Below are 12,743 nucleotides of genomic sequence, written 5' to 3' on the forward strand. Positions count from 1 at the left end.
AATTGACAAAAGATACAGAGAAATTAGAATAACGACCAGTTAATGTAATCAGTCAATTAGGACTGTAATGTCATTTGTATTACAACTGGCAATGTCATTAAGCTGAATCAGGCGTCATCGGTCTTATTCCTAACAGTTATGTCACCTGACATTCCTGTTTGATAACTAATGCAATATAATCAGGGTATTTCTGTCCATGGATCAGCACTAATGTTATCACAAATGACTTTGGTTTTCTCCCTGACTGGAGACACACACAGCAATCCAAGTATTCCATTCTAGCAGAGCACATGCAATTACTGTACATATCAATGTCAAGGACATTCAGTACCAAGTCACATGCCGACTGAACTTGTTGAAGGGGATCCAGTGAATGCATCTCTACGCTAATTCTCTGTAATGCGGTCATTTGTTTTAAAATTAGAACATCAACAAATGAACGATGTTGGTCTGAATGGAGCATCGCCGCAGGGATGCGTCAACACACACAGATGGCAGAGAACGGCTATTAGGACCAAACAACACAGAGTCCTGCCACATGTCAACATCCTGTATCACATGCAGGAGAGACAGACAGACAGACAGACAGACAGACAGACAGACAGACAGACAGACAGACAGACAGACAGACAGGCAGGCAGGCAGGCAGGCAGGCAGGCAGGCAGGCAGGCAGGCAGGCAGGCAGGCAGGCAGGCAGGCAGGCAGACAGACAGACAGACAGACAGACAGACAGGCAGCTAGACAGACAGACAGACAGACAGGCAGATAGATAGACAGAAGAGGAAATGGACATACGGTAGAAACTGGCCATGACGTAGTTTTGACAGCGATCACCAGTAAAGTCATTCGGACACCTGATGGAAAGAAACAAAACCACAAACAGAGAGGGAGGTGGGAGGGAGGAGGAAGGCAGAAGGGAGGGAGGAAGGGAGGAAGAAGGGAGAAGGGAGGGAGGAGGGAGGGAGGAAGAAGGGAGGAAGAAGGGAGAAGGGAGGGAGGAGGGAGTGAGAGAGAGAGAGCAGAGATGGAGGGTATCGAGAGGAGAGGATATGAACAAGAGACAGAGAGGAAATGAAAGGAGAAAGACAGAGAAAGAAAGAAGCAGAAGAAAACTGAATTAGAACCGCAGCAACACCAGGGACAGTAGAAGCAAAGCGATCCCACCGGTGACACTGTTGTGCCGCGCACCACCCATGGCTTTGACCTGAGAGGAAGGAGGAGGAAGAGGACCATAGAGGAAGCCCAGTGACAACGTGACTCTGTTCTCAGCTGTTGGTGTCATGTGAACATACTTTTGTAAGGATTGGGCATGCGCAACCGCAGCGGCTCTGTTTGCAAACACCGCTGGCCGAAGAATCCATCTGGACATCTGGGGAGGAGGAGAGGGGGACAACATGATATGAAAAACGCAGTAGTGAAGTCTGTACACACGTTACTGGTGAAGGCCTGAAAGAGAGGTTACATTACAATATGCAATAGGGTGGTCCAGAAACATTACACTAAAAAGCATCACTAGGTTTTGGCTTACTCAGTCAAGTAATTGGGTTAGAAGTGAGTGCCACTCAACAAGAGTGAATGTCTCTTGCTGAATAGAAGGCAGTTGACCATGAGGTCCATGAGGACTCAATGATCTCTACCATCCTAGTCTATCTGTATCATCTAACAATCAATAGTGTCATGTGTTCAAACACATTAACACTGGTAGGAACATGTATGCTCACGAAGGCAACATTTCCACACCACCAGTTCTTAGCAAACGAACTGTAGCTGCATCCAACAGCGCCTGTTGGTAGAGAATCAGGTAACATAGAAGCATAGACATGGAAACATTGGGACTGAGGCATATAGCTGGATCAAACAATAGATCATATAGGATATGGGCTCATGGCAAAACATTAGACAACTTTAGAAGGGCTCAAAACATCTGGATTCTGGAGTGAACCATCACTTAAACAAACTCTTCCTTTGCATTGGATGGCACTTTGCATTGGATGACACTATAAAACAATCAAATTAGATCATATCAAATGTTATTTGTCACAGACACGTGTTTAGCAGATGTTATTGCGGGTGAAGTGAAAATCTAGTATTTCTAGCTCTAAAAACAGCGCAGTAATATCAAACAAGTAATTATCTAACAATACACACAATCTAAAGTAAAGAAATGGAATTAAGAATATATAAATATTTGGACGAGTAAGGTCAGCACGGCATTGATTAAGCTACAGCAGAATAGGATATAATACAGTATATACATATGAGATGCGCAATGCAAGATATGTAAACATTATTAAAGTGACTCGTGTTCCATTATTAAAGTGGCCAGTGATGTCAAGTCTATGTATATAGGGCAGCAGCCTCTAATGTACTATTGATGGCTATTTAACAGTCTGATGGCCTTGAGATAGAAGCTGTTGTTCAATCTCTCAGTCCCATTTTTGATGCACCTGTACTGACCTCGCCTTCTGAATGGTAGCGGGGTGAACAGGCAGTGGTGATCTTGATGAGCTTTTTGGCCTTCCTGTGACATCGGGTGCTGTTGGTGTCCTGGAGGGCAGGTAGCTTGCCCCCGGGGATGCGTTTTGCAGACCGCACCATCCTCTGGAGAGCCCTGCGGTTGTGGGCGGTGCAGTTGCCGTACCACTGGTGATACAGCCCTACAGGATGCTCTCAATTGTGCGTCTATAAAAGTTTGTGAGGGTTTTAGGTGCCAAGCCAAATATCTTCAGCCTCCTGAGGTTGTGTGGGTGGACCATTTCAATTTGTCAGTGATGTGTACGCCGAGGAACTTGAAGCTTCCACATTTTTCCCTGCGGTCCCGTCAAAATAGGGGGGTGTTCCCTCTGCTGTTTCAAGTCCATCCTTGTGGGGCCCCAGTGTTGAGGATCAGCGAAGTGAAGGTGTTGTTTCCTATCTTCACCAACAGGGGGCGGCCCGTCAGGAAGTCCAGGGCAGGGTTCAGACCCAGGGCTTCGAGCTTAACGATGAGCTTGGAGGGCACTATGGTGTTGAATGCTGAGCTATAGTCAATGAACAGCATTCTTACATAGGTATTCCTCTTGTCCAGATGGGATAGGGCAGTTTGCAGGTCTACTGTACAGTATCAGTATCAGGTAATATAGAGGTGTTATGATCCTTGACTAGTCTCTCAAAGTACTTGATGACAGAAGTGAGTGCTACTGAGCAGGAACAGCGGTGGACATCTTGAAGCATGCGGGGACAACAGACATAGGGAGAGATTGAATATATCCGTAAACACTGCAGCCAGCTGGTCTGCGCACGGTCTGAGGTCACGGCTAAGGATGCCGTCTGGGCCGGCAATTTTGTGAGGGTTAACACGCTTAAATGTCTCACTCACGTCGGCCACGGAGAAGGAGAGCACACAGTCCTTGGAAGTGGGCCGCATCGGTGGCACTGTGTAATCCTCAAAGAAGGTGTTTAGTTTGTCCGGAAGCAAGACGTCAGTGTCCGCGACGTGGCTGGTTTTCCCTTTGTTGTCCGTGACTGTCTGTAGACATGGCTGGCAGACGTAGTAGGAGGGTACACTGTTCAAAATACAAAAACATTCCCTTTTCCTCCACTCTGTCTCTTCCTCTCCCTCTCTCCTAATATCCTCAATGTTGCAGATATTAGGCCGCCCGTCCCCACCTCCTCATCTAATGCTGTTATAACTGACAGGTACACCAGTGAGAAAGGCAGAGGTCATGGACTAATGTTCCCCTGATTGAGAGTGCCAGAGGGGTGGGCCTATATGTGTCCTCAAGTGCCCCACCAGGGAGGTAGGGGGGTGCATGGGGAAACCAACCCACAGGGATGAAACAACCCCCCCTCCAATCACACCATCCCCCTCTCTTTCTAACCTCTTGGCCTCTTCCTTCTTCCCATGGGGTTGCAAATAGCCCTGCATCATTTGACTTGGGTCCTGTATAGAAGAGAACTCATTCTGTTACATATGTTGAACCTTTATTATCCTGGTAATAAAACGCAGTAGGCCCCCTGCCTGTGCACTTCATCATATAGCAACCACATATCATTTTGGCCATGATGTCCTGGGAGACTTTTATTGCCCTTTCATGTCTCTCTCTGTGCCCGCGTCTTTGTTCCCTGGCCTTTCTACATGTCTGGTGGAGAGGAGTGCATTGGATATGGTGAAGACAGTTGACATCCAGAGTTACACTGTCACGCCTCTTTCATGTTGGCAAAGCTCTGTTGAGTTTGCTCATGAACCACAACAACCATGTTTATAATAATAGCAATAATAATTATCATTGATTCAACTTTTACACTGCTGTACATAAAGAACATTTCAAAGTGCTGTAAAGCAACAAAAACAAAAAAACAAGCAATTTAAAAACAACATAATTATTCATCATGAGTCGATCGACAGTCAAGAGACTAAAGGTTGAGAATGTTCATGGCTTGATTGAGGTCAGCGCAGGGAGGAGGTGTTCAAAGAGAAGAGCCGGAAGCAAGGGAGGCGGGAGGCAGCACGTTGTCATCATGGTGTCTCGACCATTCACACTATCTGTGGCTTTGTAGTAGGACTCAGTCAGATGAAGTGAGAGTTCCGTACTAGCAACTGGACTAGAGGCTAGCTAGCTACTCTTCACTACTACCAACATTCAACTCACACTCGGGTGATGCTGCGGCCATCACGAGGCGCCAGAAAGCACACCACATACAACACCAATAGTAATTCAGGAGTAGCCTCATAACTTAGTCCTCTATACCGCCATGGTCATCTGTCATTTTGGTACACCTCTCTATATGGGCTTCTCTTCATCCTCAACCACCAGACAGATATTTATGGTGACACCTGTCCACTTAATCAAAAACACTGCTGCAGCCCCCTCTCCCAATCATTCTATTCTTCTTCTTCTTCTTCTTGTGTCTCCGTAGCCCCCTCTCCCCTCTCCCTCTCTCTCAACGAATCAGGATGTGTGGTTCATTGAGGGGTGCCAACATTCCACACTCTCTCTCCACCAACAGGACCGTTAATCCACCAGAGGTCATTCCTGGTGATTTATGACATTTCGAAAATGTCTCCCAGAAATATTATGATATTCCATCATGTCTAATGACTCATACTGAGTGATATGTTAAATGGAGGATCACACAATAATAGGGAAAGACTGCTGGAGAAATGACTAAGACCAATGCACTGTCACTGTAAAATCTACAAATGTTGAAATCTGTCCTCATTAAGGAAACGGTGTACAAATTGAGCACACATTGAAAGAAATCTATATCGGTTTGAGGTTTTTAAACAGGATTAAATATCTTCTTTCAACATAAACCAAGAACACAGCACATAGCACACAAGCATTGCAGCAGAACAAACCCATTAGACTAAAGACACAGTAATGACCCCAAAGGCAATTAGCAGTCAGATGTCTGATGGGGGTTCTTCTTCGTCCTCCATGAACAATATTGGCCTGATGAGTCGAACATGTACCTCTGACCTACAGTACAGACTGTACCTGATCCCGACTCATATTATTCACTGTTCCTGTCTGTTTTCTTGTCCCCGACCTGCAGGAATCTTTATTGAGCAGACGTTGCTAATGTGGCTGATACTGTGTAACATGCCATGAACTACAGTGCTACTGGATTACCTTCAGGGTCATTCGTTAAACTTTTCCTTCCCCTCTGAAGAACTATATATTTCAAAGTGAAGGATCCGGACATTCAAATAGGGCCAGCTGTCGGCCGGACTTGTTCAGCAGATGAGTAATACCGGCTGAAGCCTGGCCTATATTGAATGAGATGGCTTTGGGGCAACAATTCCCCGCAGGCCTCCACTGCATTATCCAACTCTTCTGGACCCGTGCCTCGACCGTGAGTGAATTAGCTGCAGCAATTGAGTTATTGCTCCCTCCAATTTGTACACAGCTTATTGAATGGCTGTTGCAGCCATGTCCTCACTGCTGGCTGAGCAGTGTTGCTGGAGCCAGCAGAACACACACAACGGCTGGCCAGTGGACCTACACACTATTCTTCATCGTAGACCAACATGGAAGCACATGCTGTTTACATAATGGACCAAAGCACACTATGCTAGGATGTGATACTGAAACTGTAGAGATGTCAAACACAACAGCACACCACTCGTTCTCCAGCACAGACTGTCATATTGATGCTAACTGTCACGATACGGGATAGCATCATAAACATTTACGTGTTTTGAGCTTGCTGCAAGGACATGTTTTTTGCAATGACAACACCCAGAATACAAACCCATATACTTTATGCACATTCTTGCATATGCAGTTATAGTACAGCTTCATAATGTTATAGTACAGCTTCATAATGTTGTTATGGTACAGATTCATAATGATGTTATAGTACAGCTTCATAATGTTATAGTACAGCTTCATAATGTTATAGTACAGCTTCATAATGTTGTTATGGTACAGCTTCATAATGTTATAGTACAGCTTCATAATGTTATAGTACAGCTTCATAATGTTGTTATGGTACAGCTTCATAATGTTATAGTACAGCTTCATAATGTTGTTATAGTACAGCTTCATAATGTTGTTATGGTACAGCTTCATAATGTTGTTATAGTACAGCTTCATAATGTTATAGTACAGCTTCATAATGTTGTTATAGTACAGCTTCATAATGTTGTTATGGTACAGCTTCATAATGTTATAGTACAGCTTCATAATGTTGTTATAGTACAGCTTCATAATGTTATAGTACAGCTTCATAATGTTGTTATGGTACAGCTTCATAATGTTGTTATAGTACAGCTTCATAATGTTATAGTACAGCTTCATAATGTTGTTATAGTACAGCTTCATAATGTTATAGTACAGCTTCATAATGTTATAGTACAGCTTCATAATGTTATAGTACAGCTTCATAATGTTGTTATGGTACAGCTTCATAATGTTGTTATAGTACAGCTTCATAATGTTGTTATAGTACAGCTTCATAATGTTGTTATAGTACAGCTTCATAATGTTATAGTACAGCTTCATAATGTTGTTATGGTACAGCTTCATAATGTTGTTATAGTACAGCTTCATAATGTTATAGTACAGCTTCATAATGTTGTTATGGTACAGCTTCATAATGTTGTTATAGTACAGCTTCATAATGTTGTTATAGTACAGCTTCATAATGTTGTTATAGTACAGCTTCATAATGTTGTTATAGTACAGCTTCAAAATGTTATAGTACAGCTTCATAATGTTATAGTACAGCTTCATAATGTTATAGTACAGCTTCATAATGTTGTTATGGTACAGCTTCATAATGTTGTTATAGTACAGCTTCATAATGTTATAGTACAGCTTCATAATGTTGTTATAGTACAGCTTCATAATGTTATAGTACAGCTTCATAATGTTATAGTACAGCTTCATAATGTTATAGTACAGCTTCATAATGTTATAGTACAGCTTCATAATGTTGTTATGGTACAGCTTCAAAATGTTATAGTAGAGCTTCATAATGTTATAGTACAGCTTCATAATGTTGTTATAGTACAGCTTCATAATGATGTTATAGTACAGCTTCATAATGTTATAGTACAGCTTCATAATGTTATAGTACAGCTTCATAATGTTGTTATAGTACAGCTTCATAATGTTGTTATGGTACAGCTTCATAATGTTGTTATAGTACAGCTTCATAATGTTATAGTACAGCTTCATAATGTTGTTATGGTACAGCTTCATAATGTTGTTATAGTACAGCTTCATAATGTTGTTATAGTACAGCTTCATAATGTTGTTATAGTACAGCTTCATAATGTTGTTATAGTACAGCTTCATAATGTTGTTATAGTACAGCTTCATAAATGTTATAGTACAGCTTCAAATGTTGTTATGGTACAGCTTCATAATGTTATAGTACATGTTATAGTACAGCTTCATAATGTTATAGTACAGCTTCATAATGTTGTTATGGTACAGCTTCATAATGTTGTTATAGTACAGCTTCATAATGTTATAGTACAGCTTCATAATGTTGTTATAGTACAGCTTCATAATGTTATAGTACAGCTTCATAATGTTATAGTACAGCTTCATAATGTTATAGTACAGCTTCATAATGTTATAGTACAGCTTCATAATGTTGTTATGTTATAGTACAGCTTCATAAATGTTATAGTAGAGCTTCTTAATGTTATAGTACAGCTTCATAATGTTGTTATAGTACAGCTTCATAATGATGTTATAGTACAGCTTCATAATGTTATAGTACAGCTTCATAATGTTATAGTACAGCTTCATAATGTTGTTATAGTACAGCTTCATAATGTTATAGTACAGCTTCATAATGTTATAGTACAGCTTCATAATGTTGTTATGGTACAGCTTCAAAATGTTATAGTAGAGCTTCATAATGTTATAGTACAGCTTCATAATGTTGTTATAGTACAGCTTCATAATGATGTTATAGTACAGCTTCATAATGTTGTTATGGTACAGCTTCATAATATTATAGTACAGCTTCATAATGTTGTTATGGTACAGCTTCATAATGTTGTTATGGTACAGCTTCATAATGTTGTTATAGTACAGCTTCATAATGTTATGGTACAGCTTCATAATGTTGTTATAGTACAGCTTCATTTACATTTAACATTTAAGTCATTTAGCAGACGCTCTTATCCAGAGCGACTTACAAATTGGATAATGTTGTTATGGTACAGCTTCATAATGTTGTTATAGTACAGCTTCATAATGTTATAGTACAGCTTCATAATGTTATAGTACAGCTTCATAATGTTGTTATAGTACAGCTTCATAATGTTATAGTACAGCTTCATAATACAGTTGTTATAGTACAGCTTCATAATGTTGTTATAGTACAGCTTCATAATGTTGTTATAGTACAGCTTCATAATGTTGTTATGGTACAGCTTCATAATGTTGTTATAGTACAGCTTCATAATGTTGTTATAGTACAGCTTCATAATGTTATAGTACAGCTTCATAATGTTATAGTACAGCTTCATAATGTTGTTATAGTACAGCTTCATAATGTTGTTATAGTACAGCTTCATAATGTTATAGTACAGCTTCATAATGTTATAGTACAGCTTCATAATGTTGTTATGGTACAGCTTCATAATGATGTTATAGTACCGCTTCATAATGTTATAGTACAGCTTCATAATGTTGTTATAGTACAGCTTCATAATGTTGTTATAGTACAGCTTCATAATGTTGTTATGGTACAGCTTCATAATGATGTTATAGTACAGCTTCATAATGTTGTTATGGTACAGCTTCATAATATTATAGTACAGCTTCATAATGTTGTTATGGTACAGCTTCATAATGTTGTTATGGTACAGCTTCATAATGTTGTTATAGTACAGCTTCATAATGTTGTTATAGTACAGCTTCATAATGTTATAGTACAGCTTCATAATGTTGTTATGGTACAGCTTCATAATGTTGTTATAGTACAGCTTCATAATGTTGTTATAGTACAGCTTCATAATGTTGTTATAGTACAGCTTCATAATGTTGTTAAGTGCTTCATAATGTTATAGTACAGCTTCATAATGTTGTTATGGTACAGCTTCATAATGCTTCATAATGTTATAGTACAGCTTCATAATGTTATAGTACAGCTTCATAATGTTGTTATGGTACAGCTTCATAATGTTGTTATAGTACAGCTTCATAATGTTGTTATAGTACAGCTTCATAATGTTGTTATAGTACAGCTTCATAATGTTGTTATAGTACAGCTTCATAATGTTGTTATAGTACAGCTTCAAAATGTTATAGTACAGCTTCATAATGTTATAGTACAGCTTCATAATGTTATAGTACAGCTTCATAATGTTGTTATGGTACAGCTTCATAATGTTGTTATAGTACAGCTTCATAATGTTATAGTACAGCTTCATAATGTTGTTATAGTACAGCTTCATAATGTTATAGTACAGCTTCATAATGTTATAGTACAGCTTCATAATGTTATAGTACAGCTTCATAATGTTATAGTACAGCTTCATAATGTTGTTATGGTACAGCTTCAAAATGTTATAGTAGAGCTTCATAATGTTATAGTACAGCTTCATAATGTTGTTATAGTACAGCTTCATAATGATGTTATAGTACAGCTTCATAATGTTATAGTACAGCTTCATAATGTTATAGTACAGCTTCATAATGTTGTTATAGTACAGCTTCATAATGTTATAGTACAGCTTCATAATGTTATAGTACAGCTTCATAATGTTGTTATGGTACAGCTTCAAAATGTTATAGTAGAGCTTCATAATGTTATAGTACAGCTTCATAATGTTGTTATAGTACAGCTTCATAATGATGTTATAGTACAGCTTCATAATGTTGTTATGGTACAGCTTCATAATATTATAGTACAGCTTCATAATGTTGTTATGGTACAGCTTCATAATGTTGTTATGGTACAGCTTCATAATGTTGTTATAGTACAGCTTCATAATGTTATGGTACAGCTTCATAATGTTGTTATAGTACAGCTTCATAATGTTGTTATGGTACAGCTTCATAATGTTGTTATAGTACAGCTTCATAATGTTATAGTACAGCTTCATAATGTTATAGTACAGCTTCATAATGTTGTTATAGTACAGCTTCATAATGTTATAGTACAGCTTCATAATGTTGTTATAGTACAGCTTCATAATGTTATAGTACAGCTTCATAATGTTGTTATGGTACAGCTTCATAATGTTGTTATGGTACAGCTTCATAATGTTGTTATAGTACAGCTTCATAATGTTGTTATGGTACAGCTTCATAATGTTATAGTACAGCTTCATAATGTTATAGTACAGCTTCATAATGTTGTTATAGTACTTCATAATGTTGTTATAGTACAGCTTCATAATGTTGTTATAGTACAGCTTCATAATGTTATAGTACAGCTTCATAATGTTATAGTACAGCTTCATAATGTTGTTATGGTACAGCTTCATAATGATGTTATAGTACCGCTTCATAATGTTATAGTACAGCTTCATAATGTTGTTATAGTACAGCTTCATAATGTTGTTATAGTACAGCTTCATAATGTTGTTATGGTACAGCTTCATAATGATGTTATAGTACAGCTTCATAATGTTGTTATGGTACAGCTTCATAATATTATAGTACAGCTTCATAATGTTGTTATGGTACAGCTTCATAATGTTGTTATGGTACAGCTTCATAATGTTGTTATAGTACAGCTTCATAATGTTATGGTACAGCTTCATAATGTTGTTATAGTACAGCTTCATAATGTTGTTATGGTACAGCTTCATAATGTTGTTATAGTACAGCTTCATAATATTATAGTACAGCTTCATAATGTTATAGTACAGCTTCATAATGTTGTTATAGTACAGCTTCATAATGTTATAGTACAGCTTCATAATGTTGTTATAGTACAGCTTCATAATGTTATAGTACAGCTTCATAATGTTGTTATGGTACAGCTTCAAAATGTTATAGTAGAGCTTCATAATGTTATAGTACAGCTTCATAATGTTGTTATAGTACAGCTTCATAATGATGTTATAGTACAGCTTCATAATGTTGTTATGGTACAGCTTCATAATATTATAGTACAGCTTCATAATGTTGTTATGGTACAGCTTCATAATGTTGTTATGGTACAGCTTCATAATGTTGTTATAGTACAGCTTCATAATGTTATGGTACAGCTTCATAATGTTGTTATAGTACAGCTTCATAATGTTGTTATGGTACAGCTTCATAATGTTGTTATAGTACAGCTTCATAATGTTATAGTACAGCTTCATAATGTTATAGTACAGCTTCATAATGTTGTTATAGTACAGCTTCATAATGTTATAGTACAGCTTCATAATGTTGTTATAGTACAGCTTCATAATGTTATAGTACAGCTTCATAATGTTGTTATGGTACAGCTTCATAATGTTGTTATGGTACAGCTTCATAATGTTGTTATAGTACAGCTTCATAATGTTGTTATGGTACAGCTTCATAATGTTATAGTACAGCTTCATAATGTTATAGTACAGCTTCATAATGTTGTTATAGTACAGCTTCATAATGTTGTTATAGTACAGCTTCATAATGTTATAGTACAGCTTCATAATGTTATAGTACAGCTTCATAATGTTGTTATGGTACAGCTTCATAATGATGTTATAGTACCGCTTCATAATGTTATAGTACAGCTTCATAATGTTGTTATAGTACAGCTTCATAATGTTGTTATAGTACAGCTTCATAATGTTGTTATGGTACAGCTTCATAATGATGTTATAGTACAGCTTCATAATGTTGTTATGGTACAGCTTCATAATATTATAGTACAGCTTCATAATGCTTCATAATGTTGTTATGGTACAGCTTCATAATGTTGTTATGGTACAGCTTCATAATGTTGTTATAGTACAGCTTCATAATGTTATGGTACAGCTTCATAATGTTGTTATAGTACAGCTTCATAATGTTGTTATGGTACAGCTTCATAATGTTGTTATAGTACAGCTTCATAATATTATAGTACAGCTTCATAATGTTATAGTACAGCTTCATAATGTTGTTATAGTACAGCTTCATAATGTTATAGTACAGCTTCATAATGTTGTTATAGTACAGCTTCATAATGTTATAGTACAGCTTCATAATGTTGTTATGGTACAGCTTCATAATGTTGTTATGGTACAGCTTCATAATGTTGTTATAGTACAGCTTCATAATGTTGTTATGGTACAGCTTCATAATGTTATAGTACAGCTTCAT

General features: G+C 37.8%; 1 protein-coding gene across 24 annotated transcripts in view; it reads right to left on the reverse strand.

Annotated features, from left to right (window-relative positions):
* Window positions 1-12,743, reverse strand: part of nrg2a (neuregulin 2a) — a 183,622-nt gene that overhangs the window by 47,241 nt on the left and 123,638 nt on the right. For all 24 annotated transcript variants that reach the window (XR_008139019.1, XR_008139018.1, XR_008139013.1 and 21 more), the window contains exon 5: window positions 1,293-1,369. Coding sequence is in view for 2 of the 24 variants with exons in the window: in XM_052520802.1 (XP_052376762.1) it covers window positions 1,293-1,369 (77 nt within the window). In the remaining 22 variants the exon portion in view is untranslated. The remainder of the gene's footprint in view (window positions 1-1,292; window positions 1,370-12,743) is intronic.

Source organism: Oncorhynchus keta, chromosome 6 (genome assembly GCF_023373465.1).
Source record: "Oncorhynchus keta strain PuntledgeMale-10-30-2019 chromosome 6, Oket_V2, whole genome shotgun sequence".
Taxonomy (NCBI): domain Eukaryota; kingdom Metazoa; phylum Chordata; class Actinopteri; order Salmoniformes; family Salmonidae; genus Oncorhynchus; species Oncorhynchus keta.